The 22300-nt window shown below is 41.8% G+C and overlaps 1 protein-coding gene across 4 annotated transcripts in view; it reads right to left on the bottom strand.

Moving 5' to 3' along the window:
- Vopp1 (VOPP1 WW domain binding protein) overlaps positions 1-22300 on the bottom strand; it is a 67860-nt gene that overhangs the window by 5187 nt on the left and 40373 nt on the right. For all 4 annotated transcript variants that reach the window (XM_021164660.3, XM_085840579.1, XM_085840581.1 and 1 more), the window contains one exon: positions 12071-12148. In XM_021164660.3, the coding sequence (XP_021020319.1) occupies positions 12071-12148 (78 nt within the window). The remainder of the gene's footprint in view (positions 1-12070; positions 12149-22300) is intronic.

Below are 22300 nucleotides of genomic sequence, written 5' to 3'. Positions count from 1 at the left end.
TGCAAAACTCTGAGGTATTTCCAGAATAGAAGCTATTAAAACTGAGAGGCTTGAAAAAATAAAAAAAATCTGTATCACAGCGGCTATAGGTGATTGGTTTCAAACACAACATTTTAGTCTAAACAGAAGACATTGCCAAATCTAGTCTCTGTTACTGTTTCAACATTTCCAATGCTTCACTTCAAAGCCACATAAATCTACATTTATCCTTCCTAACACATTTCTACATTATGAAGTGAACATTTAATAATTAAAAAAAGCATCTAGAGCACTTGCTTAATCACTAGGGAAATATAGGGAGATAGAGGAACACAGTCATCAAAATAGAAGAATACTAAGGAAACTCCAGGCTGTAACATTGTAGTTTACTCTCCATATTTTGACCATAATGCCTATCAGGCAAAGGAAGTGTGTGCTTTACAGATAAGACATTGGTCTAAACCATCTAAGATTCTCTAGTAGATAATCACTAAAGGCCACTTCCAGGCAATACTGATAAATTCTTCTTCAGCTCTGGCCCATGTAACTTTCTAGAACTCCACACAACATGCCCATACTCTGGGTCTTGACACAGCAGGGTTGGTCATAGCTAATGACATCAGACAATATATTAAAAAAAGTTGAAGACAAGAATATAAGATGGACCTTTGAGAATAGTAATATGACTATGGAGAAGGCCAATAGTCAGTCAATAAGCACTTACCAGATAATCTTGGAATACTGAGCAGGAATTTAAAACAGACACAGGCAGAGATGACTCAGGAAAGGGCTGAAATTATAGTCTTTGTGTTCTTTCAGTTTATTATTTATTTGACAAGTAACTGTTCGGCACCTTTGATGTCCACAACCCCACCGGGAGTAAAGTAGGTATGTTGTTTGGTTTTTACCAATTTGACACGAATCCATTTTTTGGGAAGAGGAAATATTAATTGAGAAAACGTGTCCATCAGATTCTCTATAGGTAAATCTACAGGGTCTTTTCTTGATTGCTTGATGTGGGAGGGACAAGTGAAGGATGGGCAGTGCCGCCCCTGGGCAGTTGGACCTGGGCTATATAAAGAAGCAGGCAGAGAAAGCCATGAGGATCCAGCCAGTAGTAAACAGTGTCCCTTCATGGCATCTACTTCAGCTCCAGCCCTGACCTCCTTCAGTGATGGAGTATGGCCTGAGAGTTGTAAGATGAAATAAATCCCTTCCTTTCTCCCCAGGCTGCTTTAAGTCACAGTGTTTTATCCCAGAAGTAGAAATCCTAAGACAGTAGGTAAGGCCCTTCCCCATACCTCAGTGAACTGCAGTTTTAATAGAAGAGGTGAAAACTGAATGGCAAATGTATACAACTCTTTATTCATAACAAATGATAAGAAAAATGAAGACTGGAAGAATAGACCTGTGTGATATATTACGTGTACCAAAATTCATCATTTTACTTTAAGTGTATAAGTCACTGCACTGGGAGATTTACACTAAGATATCAATTGTAGATAAGAATGAACAAATAAGTCTAGTGGTGGTAGCAATCTCAGCACTTAGGAGGCAAAGGCAGGTGGATCTCTGAGTTCGAGATCTGTTCCACAGAGTGAGTACCAGGACAGTATTATAGAGAAACCCTGTCTCAAAAAGCTCCCCCCTCAAATAAAGAACAAGTATTCTCTTTCAGCTATATTTGAGCTAGGTTCTAAAAGACAGGAAGAGGAAGAATAGGAAGTCTTGTGAGAAGAATGACACAGGTGAAGAGACCTAGAGAACAGCAAGCTCAGTGAAGACATGCCAGAGTTAGCTCTGGCCAGACTCAGGAAATGGGTTCAGAGGTCTGGAGAAGTCAAGAAACTCATCAGGAAGAATGTAGGAATCACAAAGGGTTCTCTCTCTCTCTCTCTCTCTCTCTCTCTCTCTCTCTCTTCCCCTCCCTCCCCGTCCTCTCTCTGTGTCTATCTGTCTCTCTGTGTGTGTCTGTCTATCTGTCTGTGTGTCTGTCTGTCTCTGTCTTCCCCCCACTCTCCCTTTCCACTCTTTCCCCATCTTTACAAGTACAGTCCTATATCCTCGGCCCATTTTACCTTTTTTTACTTTCAGGTAGAGTCTAATTACCTTACTCAAGCTGACATGAATGCATTCTGTATTCCAAGCAGGTTTTGAACATAGAACTCAACTGCCTTAGCCTCCTAGGGAGCTGAGACTACAGGTCAGTGCCACCAGGCCCAGCTGGACTTGCCTCTTAAAGCTGATTATCTTGCCTTCAGTGTTAAGTCCCACAATACATATCTGTGTACTTTGGGAAACGTGTAGAGAGGTGGGATAATGCATTGATTTACTTTCTCAGTTGATGCTGCTGGTCACCCTAACAGGCCTGGCTCTCTGGTCTTCACCATGAGAAAAGGCTAAGATGCTGGTTACCCTGCCAGATGGACCTTTTATCTCCTAGATGAAAATCGACACTGTACCTTACACTTCAGAAGCAAGCATAGGACAGAGTCACTTGGCAGGAGGTCAACTTGTGGCTTTGGTATCGCACAGTAACAGATCTGTTCCTTATTGAAAAATTAGCCTCAGGACTTACTCCTAAAAGGGGAGCCGACAAAAGGCCAGGAAAATGAATTGCATGTTGCCTGGGCAAGAGTTGTGGCAATTAATGAGAAAGTCATTTTTAAAGGATTCTGACCCATATGCAGGTCACACACTGCAGTCTCTTCTGTTGTGCAGCATAGATGGCAAGGTTTCCAAGGACTGACTGGGAGAAGTTGTTTTCATTTTGTAAATGAAGTCAGAAGTAATCCAGTTTCTTTACATTAGTTTGCCTTTTCAATTCCTCTTTTAATGGGGGAAGTTCTCCATTCTGCAATGTCCTGGTGACTGGCAGCAATGACACAAGACCCTGTGGCCTGGATCCATTCCAGGAGAGGTATGGGAACCTCTTCCTTTCCATTTGGCAACGTGTGCTTCACAATGTTAATGAAGGGTACAAACAGCCACAGTTCCAAAATGTGACAACTTATTTCAAGCCTTCCCCAACAGAGCTGCTCTGTCTGGCCCCAGTGGGAGAGGATCCTCCTAACCTTGTAGAGACTTGATGCCCCAGGCTGGGGAGATACCTGGCAGGGGGACACCCTCTCAAAAGATAGGGGGAGGGAGAAGGGGGAAAATATGTGAGGGGGACCGGGAGGGGAGGCAGCGTTTGGACTGTAAATAAAAACAAGTCAAACAAACAAACTCTCAGCTTAAGATATTACAGGTGGCAGGGCCTCGTAAATGCATTCTCTTCCAAACCACAATACTGGAGCCTAGCACAATCAGAAACTTCATCCAGCAACTGATAGGAACAGATACAGAGACTCACTGCCAAAGATCAGACAGTGCCAGAGGAACCCCAGAGAAGAGGGAGAGAAAGGTTTATAGGAGCCAGAGGGGTCAAGGACACCATAAGAACAAGGCCCACTCAATCAACTAAGCAGAGCTCATAGGGACTCACAGAGACTGAACCAAGAAACAAGGTGGACCTTTTCTTTGTGGGGCTCCCAACAGTGGGAGCAGAACCTGTCTCTGACTCTTCTGCCTGCTTTTGGGACCCTTTTCCTCCTACTGGGTTGCCTTGTCCAGCCTTAATACAAGGGGTAGTGCCAAGTCTTACTGTAACTTGTTATGCCATGTTTGGTTGATGTCCCTGGGTGGCCTGTTCTTATCTGAAGGGAAACGGAGGAGGTGTAGGCCTGAGAGAGAAGGGCAAGGACTAGGTGGGGAGGAGGGAGGGGAAACTGCAGTTGGGATGTGATATATGAGAAAAGAATTAAGAAATTAATTGATTAGAAGAAGAGGAGGAAGAGGAAGAAAAAGAAGGAGAAGAGGAGGAGGTGGAGGAAGGGAGGAAGAGGAAGAGGAAGAAGAGGGTGATAAGGAGGAGGAGGAGGAGGAAGGGGAGGAGTAAACATACCATTGACTTTTGTCTCACTCAGCCCCAGACCTCTTCCGCATGAAATGCTTATTACTTCATATTCTGGGGACACCTCACTTCAAAGACCAACTCAAAAACTTTGAAGCATTTTCTGAAATTAAGGGTATCAGAAGCTTTGTGCAGGGCTGGAGAGAGAGCTCAGCAGGTAAGAGCATTGACTGCTCTCCGAGAGGACACCAGGTTCAATTTCTAGCACCCACATGGCAGTTCACAATTGTCTATAACTCCAGGATCTGTAACTTCTCACACAGACATACATACAGGAAAAACACCAATGCATATAAAACAAGAATAAATAACTAAAAAATGTTTTGTGCAGTCTTGTTACTGAAGGGTTAATGGCCTAAAAGCCTCAGATGGACTGAGAAACTCCAGACAGTTAAAGTTAACTTTTCTGATAACACCTGTGGCCTGTTGGGATCCAGGAAGCTCCTGATAAGGAGATCAGCATAGAAGCACCCGCTGGTATCCGCCACTCTGAGGCTGCAGGGCAACTGACCTGATCAAGTAATCTATATCCCCAAAGTTCCTCTTTCTTGCCCTATACACCCATAGCTCCCTGTGCCGTGTGCACAGTCTCCACCCTTCAGTTGTTCTGATTAAAAGGTCAGTTTTGCTTCCAGAGATGCCTGTCTGCTCTTTCTGCATCCACGCCGTGTCCACCAATCTCAATCTAATAGTTCCTGTCTACTGAAAGCTGTCCCTTTCAGGAATGTGGTTGCCACTGAAGCCTTTCTACAGAAGCCCAGGAATCTTAACCACTGAATGTTTACAGAGAGAAGAAATGTATGGGTCAGCCAAGAGCGCTTGCTTATATTTTGACTAGGGCACTTCAGAGTCCATTTCTAGGCATTCTGGCTATATCTTCAGTTGTAACTTGTGCCATAATTGAAGCTCTGATAACCTAATCAACTCTTTGGCAGTTGGCGCTCTGGCCTTGTAAGAGCAAAGTTGTGGGACTCACAAATGCTTCAGTCTGTGTGAGATACTGCCAAACACCATGCATAGCCTCACAGTTACCCCACCACTAGCAGGTGCCCTAGCCCAGAAATCAAAAGCACATAGATCCCTGTAAGATCTCTCTCTTAGCAGGGCGTGGTGGAGCACGCCTTTAATCCCAGCACTCGGGAGGCAGAGGCAGGTAGAGTTCTGTGTTCGAGGCCAGCCTGGTCTACAGAGTGAGTTCCAGGACAGCCAGGGCTATACAGAGAAATCCTGTCTCAAAAAACCAAAAAAAAAAAAAAAAAAAAAGAAAGAAAAAACCTCTCTCTCTCTCATTTCTCAACACCCATTCTGTCAAGTTTAACCATTTTTAGAGACATTCCCAATAACCCTAATATACTGCATCTAATGCTGCAGACCAACCCAGCATACCCATGACTCCTCCCAGGATTAGGGTTCTTTGCACTGTAGTCCTGCCTCTTCCATTGAGCCTCAGAAAGAAGATTCCTAAATGAGGGCATGCCTTGAATCCAGGCCATAGGCTGAAGTGTCCTTTGCTGTGTTTCCCTTTTTGTTTTGAGATAAACAAATTCTTACATTTGGAAGTTTGGACAGAAAAGTTCATCTTCTCTTCCAGAGTTGTACTCAACTTCATTTTAAGTTGGTGTTTTCCCAGTACACAGTGCTGGGCCCCATAAAGACAATCTCTTTCAGTTATATCCTGTGTGTGGAACACCTTCATACCCCACTGCTTGCTGTCCTGCCCTCCCCTCCCTATCCCACTTATCTCTTTCCTGTAGTCTTCTTTCACACTGTGTACGGAAATGGTTTTATGTGTCTATAAGTAAATCTAGGAAACAACTGAAAGAACACATGTAATGCTTGTCACAGCCTGGCTTGTTTTGCTGAACGTCTTGATCTTGTGAATGAGAATTCCAATGAAGAAGCTGTGTCTGTGAGATCAACTAGAACTGCAATGATGTGGAGAGGCCGGAATGTTGCAGGTACAGAAGCTAATGACTTGGACTAGCTTTAGTGTCTAAATAGGTGTTGGAAACCCTTTTGGAATGTATTAAATTTATTGGATTCCTACCTTCTACCAACCCAAAAGCTAAGAATGTCATCAGACAGCATCTGCAACCCACAGAAACGCTTCTCCTCTCTCTCTGATGTACCCACCAATGCATTTTAAAATTGTTAGGATTCATGACTTTCTTCTGTAAAACAACAAAACTGCATGAAACTGTTTCCCTTCTCCCTTGTGGATCAGGAGAGAACCTGTAAAGTACATCCAGAGGGTTCACCCGAGACCACTGGAGAGCCTCCCTCAAGCCCCCTTTTAAAATGATCTCATTGAAAGTGGAGCACAGATCTTCTGAGGCTCTCTGTCTAAACCCGTGTTCTCAGTTCTTGGAAACTGTGCATGCACTCCAAGGATAGCACTTCCTGATGTTGGCTGAGCCCTCTGGCGTGTACACTTGGGTCTCTCACGTTCCGTTGTGCTAAGTTTCCTTTTTTCCTTAAATTAGTATTGATGTGTCATCATCCACTTTACAGTATGGTTGCTCTTCCTTAGTTCAGTATACGTTCTACCAATTTTAGCAGCCTATGCATGGGTATTGTGAAATAGGTTAAGACAGGTCAGGTTGTCTCTTGAGAGCCACGTTTGTCTGTAAACAAATGTCCTCTCATTTCTCTTGATAAAGTTCCTCACAACGTCACAATGGCCCCCCTTCCCTGGTAAGAAAGGGTTGTGGTACATAAAAACAGTTTAGTTCCTCTAAAGCAGTAGTTCTTAACCTTTGGATCATGACATCTTTGGTTGAGCAACCCTTTCACAGGGGTCAGATATCAGATATCCTGCTTATCTGATATTTATACTATGACTCATAACAGTAGAAAAATTACAGTTATGAAATAGCCACAAAAATAATTTTATGGTTGGAGGTAACTACAACATAAGGAACTTATTGAAGGGTCGCAGCATTTGGAAGGTTGAGAATCACTGCTCTTGAGGAATGGCCTTGTGTGATGTTTTACAAGATCAATGGTTACACCATAAAGACCCTCTAGCCTACACTAGGTGTGATATGACTGAAGCCTTTTTTCCTTTTGACTTAAAATACAAACAAACAAGCTCTAATCTCCTTTGTCTCTGCACGAAAAATCTCAGGTTTAAGTCTACTATTGGTCAGCTGGCTAGAGGACTCACTATGTTCTCAACTTAATAAAGCATGATGATATGTAACGTTTTCACATGAAATATTTCATTGGAGGCTCCAGTGAGATCTCCCAGACCAACAGAGGACTCTGCCTTCCTGGCTAAGAAGAAGTTTCAGGTGAGGAGCCTCCTGCAAACAATACAGGACTACTGAAACCAAAAAAGTCTAAAATGACTTCAGCGTTGCCAGACAAAATGGATGAATCCTTCTAAAACCCCTAGGAGGTAAGTCTGTGTACTGAACTCAGGTCTCTTTAGAAAGTTTGGGCCTCACATAGGGCTCTTAGAGAAGCTCTCTCAGGGAGGAGAAGGACTTTGAGGATCCTGTTTGGGAACGATGGGTAGGCCTCTTGGGAGCACTCTTAGAGTTGAGGAAGACATGATGCTTTGAGAAGGCTTAAGGCTTGTGAAGAAAACTCATGATGAGGCTCCTTCTCTTGTCCTCCTGTGCCAAGTTGGGATAACAACGGGAGAGGGCTCATTTTTCTGATTCTGCCTCTCAATTCATAACAGTAGAAAATTATTGTTATGAAGTAGCAACAAAAATAATTTTATGGCTGGGCGGGTGAGTAACCACAACATGAAGAACATGAGGAAAGATCCAGTTTTGGTTTGGGTTTTAGTCTGGATGAAGGACCAGCTGACTGTATTAATTTTGTGACAATGTGCACTCAAAGTGACCACAGGTACAAGATCCTTTTTTTAGTGTGGGAATGCCCAGCCCTTAGCTATGTGGCTCAGGAGAGAGGCTGGAGGTAGGATCTACACTAGGTCCCAATGCCTGCATTTCTACTTTGTCTTTAAACCTGCTTCCCCTATCTGAGAGGGGACATTTTTCCTGTTTTGAGAACTCCTTTGCCTTGTGCCTGTGGTCTGCCTTTGCTTTTGTCCCACAAAGCCTCAATACTTTTGCTTTTACTTCTCAGTTTTATAAACATAGACACCTGGGGTTGGAGGACACAACATGATGCCAACATTTTTTGAGTACTGTTGTCTGGTTTTCATAGTTTTCTGTTTAATGATCTCTAGTTTACCATGCTAACATCATTCTGCAGCTTTATAAAAAAAAAAAAAACCAAAACACCTTATTAAGCTTTTTATACTGTTAGCCTTCTTCTTCAGGCATACACAAATTGGTTAAGGATTTGGGTTAATCCATGATTATCCCAGAAAGCAGACATGCATGCCAAGTAGATGAGAGGTTTATATCCTGATCCAAAGACAGAGAGAAATACTTGGCCTGGCCTGGGCTTTTGAAATCTCATAGTCAACCCCTACTTCTTCCAACAAGGCCACACCTCCTAATCCTGCCCAAACAGTTTCTACCAATTGGGACTCAATCATTTAAATATATAAGCCTATGGGGGCCATTCTCATTCAAAGTATCACAAAAACTTTTCTTAAAATTTCTCAATAATACTGTGCCTGCTTAACCAACGATGGGCTTGTTAAATATTAGTATTCCTTTATGAAAGGAGGAGATAGGCAAGGTCATTAGATTCTCATCTGCGTATTTGGTCACTCTTCCTAGCTGATTGTATGTAATCAGGACATAACTGCATGAGACCTCAAAGATTTTGGGAGAAAAAACTAAGAATAGGAAAGATGCCCACCTATGTAACAGTGAAAATGCTGCTCTCTCTCTCTCTCTCTCTCTCTCTCTCTCTCTCTCTCTCTCTCTCCATCTTATAAAGATCTCAATAAAAACAGACATTGCCTAACACTCCCTCATAGAGAAAATTTCCTACAGCAAGTGTTAAATTTATTTGTTACTGTTGTATCTCATAGTATTTAATTTTTTTAATCAGAAAGCTTTATATATATCAAGGATAAGTTGTCTAAATGTGATTTCATATGTTTAGTTTTTTAAATGCTTGCTCCTTTCTTAATTTTTGTTTTCAATTTTTTTCTCCCATTCAAAGTCAGGTGTATCTTTAAAGCTCTTGCTGAAATGTAAATTTTCTTCCTCTCAGGAACTGTAAGACCATTGGAGGGAAGGGGGGAACAATTAAAAAAACTGTAAAATTTTAATTGGAAATATTTCTCAAAACTTACAACAAAAAATGATAGTTAACAGTCTGCAAAGTTAAGCAAATCTTAATTTGCTACAGTATGTCATGTGTATACCTTGAATTCAACTCTTGTTTAGAGAAATAAAATTAAAAAAAAAAGGAATGAAATGTCTTATAAAATATGAGGCTATGTTTTTGGTTTAAAAAAGTTTAAAATAAACTTTGGATCAAGAATTGATTTTTGTGATAAAATAAAAGAATGATAGGACTTAAGGATAATGTATGTTTGATGATTAAGATTCCTGTGTTTTTAATAGTCTATTCGTGTTAACAAAAAATTAAAGATGTATGTCTAACCATTGAATACCTCTGTTAAGCTTTAGCTATTTGGAGAAATTGAGCATATAGGATGCCGGGCATGGGAGTGAAGGAGGAAGATGATGATCCATCATGCCATGAAGACAGGAAAGATGCTGTGCCTGAGAAGGCGGGGAACAGAGAGGTAACCGCCACGTAGGACCTGGGGAAGAGTGGTCCCAGTGTAGCTAAGATAGAATATAGATTTTACTAAGTAGTAACTTGGGAATATCAGAGGGAGGCAGATCAGCCATGTGCAGGTTAGGAAGTGGCCCAGCCATCGAGCTGTTTAAGGCATATAAAAATACAAAGGCTCTGTGTGTGTGTGTGTGTGTGTGTGTGTGTGTATTTATTTCATTAGGGAACCAAGAACATTGAGGTAGGCAGTGAAGAAAGTGCTGCCACTGCCACTGGGATCAATTTGATTAGATTTAATGAGGTACTGCTACACAGAGGTACTCAATATCTCCAGAGCTGACATACCTTGGTTTTCAGTTCTCCTATTAGCTAAAATCTTCAGGGCTAAGAAGTAATTACCCAACTGTGTAGGAAGTCCCCAAGAAAGTGTTAGATAATAGAAGATAGAGCCTGTGCCACAGAGTTGGTCAGCAAGGCAGTTGAGCTATGGTCACTCATCCAAACACTAAGTTGCAGATGCCTTGGGTGGGTGAGAAGACCTGGACTGTGAAAGTCCCTCCAGACAGCCTCTCTGGGTCACCTCCTAGAGGTGACAGTTACAGCTTCTTCAGTACTGTTACCACTGGAAGCCAGTAAGTCTCCACATGGCAGAGGCTTGAAAACTTCAACAAAGGTCACTATGGCCTCTTTGCACTTTAGACTCATGGAACGATTAATCATAATACTTCCTACAGGACTAGCTACAATGGCTCCCTAGGACCGGAGTCTGACACACAATTTTACTGCTATATGTTGTCTAATAGTCAGACTCTGTTTAAATTAGTTGCTAAGCTTTGTCAAACAATACATACTTTGAGTTAAATTAATGTTTTTAAGGGTTGAGAGGTGGAGAATGAAACAGCTTAAGAAAAGTCAGGTTGTCCTGATCCCTCCCCACCCCCTACTCCTTCCACACACCCCCAACACCTCCTTCCCTTGGGAGCCACATTTGTCTTCTCTCTCCTCTTGGTAAAGTGCTCTACAGCACCAGAAGGACCCTCCTTCCCTGTTGAGGAAGGTTTCTGATATGTAAAACAACAACAACAAACCCAAAAAAAAACAACCAACCAACCAACCTGGAGGAAAGGCCTTGTGTAATGTTCCACAAGATCAAAAGTCACACTGTAAAGACCCTCTGCTCTATACCAGGAAGGATGTGATTGCAGCCTTTTGACTTTGAAAACCCTGAGCTTATGCTTGGTCAGCTGGTTACAGCACTCACTAAGCTCTCAACTGGATTAATAAAGTATGGTGCTGTGTAACTTTCTCACATGGATTATTTCAGGTTCTATGCCATCTTCTGCTAGGCAGAGGCTTTTTCTCTAGCAGCTATGAGAAAAGGAGAAAGGCAGAACACCAACACTCTTTACTTGGGGGAAGTATTCCCAGGCATGGCTACCTGTGCCCAAGGGAGGCCTAGTTATGGCCCAAGTGAGCAGATGATGCCCAGATGCTAAATGCCCAAGCCTGATCAAGGAGCTGCTGGTGGTACAGGATCTATGCTATAAAGAAAAAAATCTGTTGGAAACACTTGCCATCCCTGTTGACTTCCTTATTCACAGTTGTCAAGAGAAAGAGGCAAACCCTTAGAACAACTCACATGGCTGCTTGTTAATTTCCAGAAACATTATAAGTATCAGTATCAGTACAGTCAGAATTTTAAAGTCATGAAGAGTGTGATGATGATGTAATCCTTAGCTGCATGTACTGGAGGACATGATCACTACAAGCAAGCCAAGGAGATGAGCTTAAGAAATGCTCAGTGAATTTTACAGAAATCCCCTCTCCAGCACCATGCTATGCCTGGCATGTGAAATGCCTCTTAGCTACAAGAGTACAACTTATTCCCAGAGACTTTCTGGAGTCTCTCTGTGAACCAAGACTTGCACAAGGCTACTCTCTAAGTGACAGTTTGCCTCCCACCCTTCTCTCCAGGTGTGATCTGATAGATGTATGTTCTCTAGAGTTCTGTGAGGAGCCTGGGGAGGTGTGAGGATGCCCCTGGTGTGATCTGATAGATGTTGTATGTTCTCTAGGGTTCTGTGAGGAGCCTGGGGAGGTGTGAGGATGTTCCTGGTGTGATCTGATAGATGTTATATGGTCTCTCCAGTTCTGTAAGAAGCCTGGGGAGGTGTGAGGATGCCCCTGGTATGATCTGATAGATGTTGTATGTTCTCTCGAGCTCTGTGAGGAGCCTGGGGAGGTGCGAGCATGCAGGGTGACTGTCTTGAAAGCTAAGGCACAGTAGACACAGATGTGGGAAGATTTTTAGGTAGCAGAAACTGTCATAAATCTCAGTCCGCTGACTCTGATTCCTCAAGACAATCAGCTCCAACATCATCTTAAAAACTGGCTAAAAAGCTGCTCAAGGCCGATGCTGGAACTTTCCAAGATCAAGCAAAAATTGTAACCTACCAAAAATACCACAGTCTCTGTATGGAGAGGGCCCGCACACAGCACCTGGAGCCACAGCAGTCTTCATAGGAACGGCATCTGCAGGAGAGAAGACACAATTTTGGGATAAAGCGGGTAGATTTTCTCATCACGGTGTTCCATCCAGAATCATTATAAGCATAAACATTCTTAGAAAAATCAAAATGGATTCCTTTTGGAGAGGCTCCAGGACCTGGAAAAGCATCAAATCTACCAGATCTGTGCTCCAAGGAAGCTCTTCAACAGACGGGTAATAGCTGACTTTAACCCAGGAACATGGGAAAGGTGGGCCTGCCTCGATATGCCTCACAAGTTATGCACAAGTCACAGGTTACAGAGTGGAGTTAACTGAGTAGGTCTGGGCACTTACTAGCTATGTGATTTCTGTTATTAAACCCTATCAGCCTCAGCTTCTTTAATAGCAAAATAGAACGATGGGAACCCTTCAAGTGAATTTAGAGTCTCATCTTTACATAAAGACTATGTCTGCTCAGGCTCCCTCATCCCACAGATCTCTATATACTCAAGGCCTCTGGTAGGACCCAGACTCAGGAGACATGCTCAGGGGCTGTCCTAACTCAGAAGAACCACTTAAGAAAGTCCCTGACTGGAGGTGAGACCAATTGTAAGCCGGCAATGACTCATTAAGCTTCGTCAGGATTTCATCTCCTCCTCGACCAAGTCAGCACTCCGGGGTAACTAATGTTTCAAAGAATATCTTCTTTTATAAGCTTATATGTATGGGAGGAGAGAGGAATGCTTAAGGGAGATATTGTACTCCTACTGTTAGGGTGGGTAGAAATTAGACAATTATAAACTAAAGAGAAAGGTCTGGTTCCTACAATGGTTTGCAAAAATGAACATTCTTAGCAACTATGTTAGATTCATAATATGAATGTCTACATGCCTCTCCCACCAGTGCAGAGGGTCCTATGAACAAAATGAGATGTCTACTTCACAAGACTATACAATTAAGATTGTATGTGATATAAGACCTTGCCAGAGCAGACTGGATATTCTCCTACTGAGTTTGAAGAAGAGTCACAAATATGGGAAAGCCATGTGGGGTGAAGGTAAGCTCTAGACTCTGTAAGAAAATCTCAGATAGATTGCAGCCCAAAACCATAAGGACCTGAAATCTGCTCATGCCCAAATAGAACCAGAAGGACTCCATGTGCTAAATGAGAGTTCAACTGAACCAGTCTCTTGACTTCAGCCTTGTGAGACCATGAGCAGAGAAACTACTTTTGCTGGGCTCACACTTAGCATATATAGAGACTGAGGCAATGCAAGCATGGTGTTTTAACTAGAAAAAGCTTGTAGCAGTTTGTTACAAAACAGCAAAATAAATAAGTGCAAGATTTATAGGAGATAAGCATTTCTTATAGACATCTATTTAAGTGGTTTGCCAATGTCTAGTATCCATATGTCAGGTGCAAACAACAAAAGAATAAGACTTAAGGGCTACTGTAGCAGCTCTTTGCTCTGGTTACTGTCTGCTGGTAGCAAGAGTGAACTTGGCTAGCGTGATGCCTGATCTTCATTGCTAACCTGATGGGACTTGAAGGCAAACATTGGAGTTTGCCTGTTTTTTGAGGACATTTCCAGAAAGGTTTAACGGAAGCAGGGTGACCCACCCTCATCACTTCATGTGATGGTTTGTATATGCTTGGCCCTGGGAGTGGCACTATTTGGAGGTGGGCCTTGTTGGAGTAGGTTTGTCACTGTGGGCGTCGGCTTTAAGAGCCTATTCCTCGATGCCTGGAAGCTAATATTCTACTAGCAGCTTTCAGATAAAGATGCAGAACTTTGAGCTTCTCCTGCATCATGCCTGCTGGGATGCCACCGTGGTCCCACCTTGATGAGAATGGACTGAACCTCTGAACCTGTAAGCCAGCCCCAATTAAATGTTGTCTTTTATAAGACTTGCATTGGTCATGGTGTCTGTTCACAGCAGTAAAACCCTAACTAAGACACTTCATGGGCTTGAACCCAGAAAGCCAAAGTGAGTGTAGCACCCATACCCACTGCCCTCTGCTTCCTGATGCAGGTGAAATGTGACCAGCTGCCTGTTGTTCCTACTGACTCAGCTCCACCCACGCTCACTGCTATGACTTCACACTATGATGGACTACAGTAAGGCAAAATAAACCCTTCCTTGTTTTGTTTTATTTGTTTGTTTGTTTGTTTGTTTTTTCACAACAAGAAAAGTAAGCCAGAAGGTCAGTAGGTTTCTGGAACATTACCACTTGAACCAAACATTAATGATGGGACACATTCTTTGTTCTAAATATCTCTCTTTGTTCTCAACACTTCTGCTAGGAAACTGAAAGGATACCAGGAAGGTAGCATTGTAAACTGTATGCAAATGGCAGGAGGCCCCTGAGCTGAGTCCATAAACAGGAGTCTGCAATTCCATGGATACCAGCTACAGGGGTTCTCAGTTCAACTTGGAATTTTGCATTGGCAAGAAAGAGTCCCAGAAAGGACTGCAGTATTTGCATTAAGAGCTTGCTATACTTAGCAAGTACCCATCATTAAAGGACTGAAGTAATATGATGACTGACAGGTTATACAAGATATAGCATGGTGTTGGTTTGGCAATGCACTCACAGTATTTTCCAGCTGCTGCTGTATATAGAGGTGATTATAACTGATACTATCAAGGTGAACATGGATTTGAAAATGTCAGATGGCGTCTTTTATGAAATGTTTTCTGGGACATATTCTTGCCATATATACATATGTGTACAATAGGCTATATCATAAAGCATATTCTTCAGAGCTACTGTTGGGAAAGTCCCAAACAAACAAACAAAACCTGGGTGTCTTAGTCAGGGTTTTTATTCCTGCACAAACATCATGACCAAGAAGCAAGTTGGGGAGGAAAGGGTTTATTCGGCTTACACTTCCATGCTGCTGTTAATCACCAAAGGATGTCAGGACTGGAACTCAAGCAGGTCAGAAAGCAGGAGCTGATGCAGAAGCCATGGAGGGATGTTCTTTACTGGCTTGCTTTCCCTGGCTTGCTCAGTCTGCTTTCTTATAGAACCAAGACTACCAGCCCAGAGATGGCACCACCCACAAGGGGACCTCCCAGCCTTGATCACTAATTGAGAAAATGCCTTACAGCTGGATCTTGTGGAGGCATTTCCCCAACTGAAGCTCCTTTCTCTGTGGTAATTCCAGCTGTGTCAAGTTGACACAAAACTAGCCAGTACACTGGGTATGCTAAAAGTTCTATTGTATCCAAAATTGTTATACCCCTGGGTAGTTCTGGGAGGCCCCAAGTCTAATTCCTCTTGGATTCCTCTTGGTTCTGGGGTTACTTTCTACTGTTAGCAGTCCGAAGTGGGACCAACCTTCTGGCCCCCCCACATCTGGGGTAAAACAAGGTTTGGCCAAATGGCCACTATCATTTTTGCTTCCAATTCTACCATTTGATGTTTGGCAACGATCAACTTTACAAGGCATAATTCCCATAAAGATACTGATACATGGGAGCACTCTGTTCACCTGCTACAGATGAGCACTGTCTTCTGACAGCACAGGGGCTGTGGAGGAGCCAGGTGGAGCTCTTCTGAGCAGTATACTGCTCTCCTGCGCTTATGCCACATTTGCAAAATGGATTCCTCTGTCTCCCTCTCTGGGCTTAACCTCAGCTATAACAAGAACAATTCTTCTCTCTCATCAATCAGAAAATCTGTTATGTGGCAAACGATAAACGAGAAGGAAAAGCTCAGTCAGTTGTCACCGTGCTGATGGCTGTCCATTCCATCTGTAACTTTACATAATGGATGTGAGGGGCTACCATGGTGCATTTAATGATCAGATTGTCTTCCCGGTTCCATATTTGCTAAAATGTTTCACCTTTACTGTTTCCCTTATAAGAAACAGCCTAAGTCCTGACATCCTACAGAGGAAGCAAGAAGACAGTCTATCTTATATACAGATTGAGAACTCCTGGCCTAGACTTTTGAGTGTGTATGTATTTAATATTTAAGTATATGGGAAATTATTACCTGTGTTTGTTAATATATCACATGTAACACATAATATATCCCAGAATATCATGAGCATGGTGGGTTATGAGTTCTTAGCTCAGATTCTTCCTTTTAGAAAGATGCAACATCCAAGCCCAAGTCCAGTTTTCAGGAACCAGTTTGGAAATATCTGCTGCAAATATACATTGTCAAACCACTGTCTACATTCTTCTTTTAAAACTTTTACAAAGCATTCATTATGGCCCGTTTAGCTAGACATCCATTCACTATTCAGCATCCCTAAGGCTCCTCTGCCCTCTGGTCTGACTCTCAGCATCAGATGCTGGCAGACGCTAGCCACTCAAAAGAACAGAGTCACCAGGGGGTTAAAACTCTTGTCCTTTTGCCTTCACCACTTTCTGCCAATAAAGCTGATGGTGTACTGCAGATCACCCCACTGCCATTTCTAATAGAGGCAATTATAATCAAAATGTTAATTACAACTTTGTGCTCAACTAAAAGTAGAAAACATAACGAGGTGATATATAGTATACTAAATAAGCCCATTATCTAACACACTCAAAGTGTACAATGCCCGGAAAAAGCATTTATGTTTCAAAGGAAGTCATTAGTACTAAACTGGGTATAAAAAAGATGGTGACGACAGAATGGATTTTCTGTCTCGTTCTACTGTGCACCAAATATATAAATTCTCAGGCTGAAAGGAGAAAAGAACATCGTTCTTATCCAAACTCACCTGTCAGTTCTTATAATTATATGGGCCTGGAACTTCTTTCTGCTTGGCAGAAATGGACAACTGAAATTGTTTTCTGTTAGCCAAGTGCTTCTCACTGCACTCTGGGATCCAAATGTAGACTTGATCCAAATGTAGACTTGTACTAAGATCATAGAATCGGACACATCACCCTGAGCAGGTATTAATTTGAAATTCGGTATATTACAAAGATGACATCAGAGTGTCTATCTCACTCTCTTTGTATGCATGATAAGTGATATAGTCCTTAAGGTGCCAGCTGTGAAAGGAAGGGGAAGGTCGGGTGCTTTGGGGCCATGAGTTTGCAATGTGTGCAAGCAGCAGTTTAATAATGCAAAGAATGAGATGGTCTCTCTACCGAGGTTTAAAGTTGAGAACTAAGCATGTGTCATTATTAGCACTGTCCAGGAATGAAGAGGGTCTGGCCTTTAGTCACATTTATTGTACAAATATCAAGAAAAGACTATGAAGGGCATATTAGGTCAGGGAATGTTCAATGTCAATAAAAATAAAAATAAAAATATTTCTATTTTGAAAATAGCTAAATATTGACAAATAAAGATTCCCTTTTAGGCTTGGTGTGACAGCTCAGCCTTTATTGCCAGCACTCAGGAGGTAGAAGCAGGATGATATCTGTGGTTTTTTTTTTTTTTTTTAACAAAGCCTGATCTGCATAGTGAGTTCTAGACTATAGAGGGAGACCATCTCAGAAAAAAAACAAAACTCCCTTTCCTTTCAGTTACTATGATGAACTGGATATTCTTGTTCCCTCCCCTGCCTGTTCCACAAAAATCCATATTAAAAAATGCTAATCTTGAATGGGATGTTATTTGAAGGCAAGCCTTGACAAGTTATCATGTCATAAAGGTGAAGCCCTGGGGGTGGAGGTTGGAGTGTGCGATTAGTGTCTTTATAAGGCGAGGCAGGACACAGTCTGTTTTTTTTTTCCCCTGTGTTCTCTACAGGGAAAGGAGGGTGGCTGTCTACAAACCACACTGGGTCACCTGGCACCATCATGGTCTTCTAGCCTCAGGAATAATAGAGATATAAATGTTTGCTGTTTTAAGCAAACTCTTGAAGTTGTCATAGTAACCCAATATCATGCAGATGTTAAGTAGGTATCAGTTAAAATGGTAAGCAAGAAATTAACTCGTGGTAAAGCAACTGTAATATGAGTTCAGCGTGCGAGGTATAGAGATAAGAGATCTTGATAGCTATAAACTGCTACCATCATAGGGTGGTGTAAGATGACAGGGTATGGCTAATAATTATTTTATAATTTTATCCTTTAAGTGCTATTTGACTTAATATCTAATTCTCAGCTAAGGACAGGGGCTTGTCTATAGTGCCAACTACTTAGGAGCCCAAGGCAGAAGAATGATTTGGGCCCAGGAGTTCCAGTTCAGTCTTGGCAACACAGTGAGACGCTAACTTACTGAAAAAGAAAATGCAATCTTTTCCCTGCTTACAGCACTAAGATTCCGGAAATTATTCTCTTCATTTCTATGTTTGCCAAAATCGGAGGGTTGGGGTTTTTTGTTATTTCTCTTCGTTTGGCTTTTGTTTTCTTTTCTTTTTGTTTATCTGTTTTACTTGTTTCTATCCAATACCAAATATTTTAATTTGATGTCTGGACCTGTTTGGACAATGCTACCAACTATAATTTTTCCTCTTCCTGGGAGACTATGCACAAGTTGGGCACTATCTTGACTTTCCATTACCCAAAGAATCCCAATTCTTGCCCATTTCCACACTTCTTGCTATTATTTTTTACCAACTGCAACACAAGGAAATGGTGAAAAACCTCCATCAACTTCTCAATGCAAACACCACAACTCTCATCTTAAAGGGAATATGAGATAGTTTATTCTGGAGCCATTCTGACTGACCATGGCCTGGGAACAGAGATTTTAAACTACCCTAAATACAATATACCAACATGGAAGCAATTTCATGAAGTTGTATAGTTTTACAGAATAAAGTTATAAATCCTGACAATAATTTAAAAATAATTTAAATAATACATTGGTGAGCACATCAGAGAAGTGATTGTGACAAGACTGGGGGAAGCTTTCTGTGGGCCTGAGATGCTTGCTATTTTATAACATTCTTAGCTTCGAGGCTGGTGGAAACTCGTAGTCTGTTAATAGATTGGAAAAGGTGCTCATCCATTAGTCACAGGATACAGTATTAGTTCTGATACAGAGGTGGGAAAGAAGGTCACTAGGCTCTGGGCCTGTCACATTCCAATCTCTCCACAGCCACAGCGTTATCGTTTTAATCAGTCAACACCACAGACACAGCTTCTCTTCAGGAAAGCTCATTCACAAACGTAGACATTCAGGTTCATCTCAGTAAGGTCTGCCTTCCCATCCTGTACTGGCCCAGTGAAGCCTGAGGATGTAAATACTTTACATGGACCTCAGACAATGTCAACTTACAAAATCTAGCCTTTATTTTACCCTATTTTTGGATCCGCATTCTGTAACTCAAGGAGTTTATTTCTTCAGATTTTGATGTTTAATTGATGACTGTGAGATATGTTCACTGGGACCCCAAAATTCAAATTACTGCATAACTGGTTTTCTTCCTCCTTCCTACTGTGACTCAATGGCAGCTTCTTTAGCACCATGGCAATGTCCAGTGATTCCACAGTCAGACCTGGTTCTGAAAACACAGCAAATCTTCCTGAGATCTCAAGCTGGAATCCAAAAACTGAACCTTCTAGTCTAGGAGAGTGTCTGGCAAAGCAAAGGAAACTACTAGAGGGTACAGAGTGACTCTGGTGCTAGGTTAGCTGATAATGCATCTCAAAGGGGAAGAGACAGGAGCTCTGACTGCAGAAGACATGGTAAGCAGACAGGAAGAAAGGCTCACAACTAGATGTAGATCAGGTTTCACACTTTGATAAAATAAACAGGAAGACAAACTTCATTAGCATATGAACTGCATTTTAAAATCTGGAAATCAGGAAAGGGAGGAAGAGAAAACAGTGAGTTCCTCTACCTACAATTTGTAAATGATTTTCACAGTATGACTTACATATTGTCACTCAAATCAATAATAAAATCATCATTTATTGACTGATGCAGTCAAAGGTGGATTCTACTATAGACTGAGATTTTACTAACCACAATATTTCAGGTGGGGTTACTAGCACACCAATTACAAACCCACCTAACTAGCCTAACAGCGATATCAACTTTGACACTACCAAATATCATCATGTCATGTCACGGACATCCTGGTCTCAGTCCCACTGAAGAAAACAAGATAGCAGGGCATTAGAGGAAGGGTTCCAAATATCACAAGCATTTGTCTAATAATCTATTGAAGGATCACAGAGGTTCCTGGCATTCTAGTGACTGTGACAATCTTTTGCATATCCCCTCCACAATTCTCAGTTGTGTAAGCTGCTTGCCTCCTGAGCATACAGGTGTCTAGGGTATTAATGCTTCTTCCCTCCAGAGCAAAGCCATCTGTGACCAATGTGGCATTTCTCCCTCACATCTTTTAAACACTGTTACTTTGGAGAGGCACACCAATGTATTAGACACCCACACCCTTTCCAAAGTCTACCATTCATCTCCAAATTGGTCTTCCTATAGCAACCTCTTTCATGTATGATGCAATGTATATACAGTCTCCTTGTAGCACAGTCTGAAGGACGGCATCTCAAGCCTTTCTTTTAGGGTGCTTTCATACCCTAGAAAAGTTGTTTTTGCATAACCCTTTATTTGTAGGTATAACTCACACAGGGAAGAGGTGGTCTGATGGGTTTCCTACTACTTCCAGTGGTATAGTTTTATGGGAGGAGTGAAGATAACAGTGGTTCTCAGCACAAGCACCTTTTGTTTAGGAGTTATTCCTCAGGCAACCCTAGCATGTCAGAACTGAGAATGGATGACCTAAACTGAGAGCTTTTTTAGCTGTTTTTATTTTCTACACCTTGCTGGTATGTATATGTGTGTGGGGGGGGGGTGGGGGAGAGGAAGTCAAGGAAGATGGGAAAAGCTGTTTTTCTTTCCTAATCATTTTAGAAAAATTATTAAGGTATAATTGACATACAAAGAGCTGCATATTTGGTTTATATAATTTGATGAGCTCGGAGATGAGTAGGGATGCATGACATTCTGGTCATCTTCATACTGTACATCTATACTTAACATCATATATTTTAAATATAGTTTTCATCTCCTCAGACACAAGGCATCAGAGCGTTTTATCTAACTTGTTATCAAGTCAAAAGTGTCACAGGTTGAGGGTAAATTTCTCATTGTTTTTCTATCAGCATTACTCGATTGAAGGTCAGAACCTTCCTTCCTGGTCTGTTGTGGTTACCCTAAATGGAGTGTGCTTATCTGTTGAGACATAGAGTCATACCATGATGGTCATTTAACTTCCATCTAGTCAACATATTGAAGGTCAAAGCCAAACAGGGTGGCTCCAAGGAAGAAGGACTACTGGCCAGTCCTTTCTTTAGAGATCTCTTCATCATCAGAAGACAACTTCTCAAACTTGCACAAACCAACACTGCTTGCATTTTACGTGGTTTGTGGCATTTACTTGAAGAAATTATACTTTTATTTACACCCAAGGGGAAAGTATCATAAATATTATAAATCCTATAATTAGCTATGCTGATGGATTGATTAGAAAGTATTCATTTTCTCATAATTGGTAACTCTTGAATAACTCAGCGGCAGTAAGGTAGAGGTGATCTGACTTCATGTGTCTTCACACTCCTGCTGAGTTTCCTTAGCTCTAAAGAGCTTGTGAAAGTCTACACTATGTTCCCAGGCGCCAGCTTTTTCTTCTTTTCTCATTTTAGTAAATTGCTGCTCATTTAAAATCAGTTTGATTCAGGTCTGTCTTGGGAAACAGTCTTTCCAGTTTCTGATTCAATAAGATTCAGATTAAGATATAGTAAGATTAAGAAACACATACCCTGCCAGAACATCAGGGTAATATGGGAAATGAAAAAACAGAAATCCTCCCAGAACCTTGCAATATTTTTAATTTGACAGAAAATTCATACCCATTTAAATCACACAGCACAAAAAACTACAAATGGAGTAACATGAATTTGGCAATGAGGTATGTAAGGGCAGCCAAGTCTATCACCCTGATCTGGGAGTCAGAGTTCAGGCTGATGACTAGGCTATTTCCTCAGCTTAGTCCTTCCCTGCACTGCTGTCTCTATGCAAGCTGTTTAAGAAAACAGCACAGGTTGGGTAATTTATAAGTGTTATTTCTCCACAGCAGACTCCCTAAGCCTCTCCTGACAGGCAATCAAATGCTACACTAAGCTACCTGATCAACCACAGAGAACAGGGTTTTAGAAAACAAGGGGTAGAGGGAGGGGGGACCACACTGGAACAAGAGCTTTGCTCCACATCCTTCACCTCCTTGCACACCTCCAGGGTGGGAGAGACCCTGTTTTAGTTACTCTCA

Source organism: Mus caroli, unplaced genomic scaffold, assembly GCF_978045245.1.
Source record: "Mus caroli unplaced genomic scaffold, Mus_caroli_1 scaffold_7, whole genome shotgun sequence".
Lineage (NCBI taxonomy): Eukaryota > Metazoa > Chordata > Mammalia > Rodentia > Muridae > Mus > Mus caroli.
This window is presented reverse-complemented; position numbering and strand designations above follow the sequence as displayed.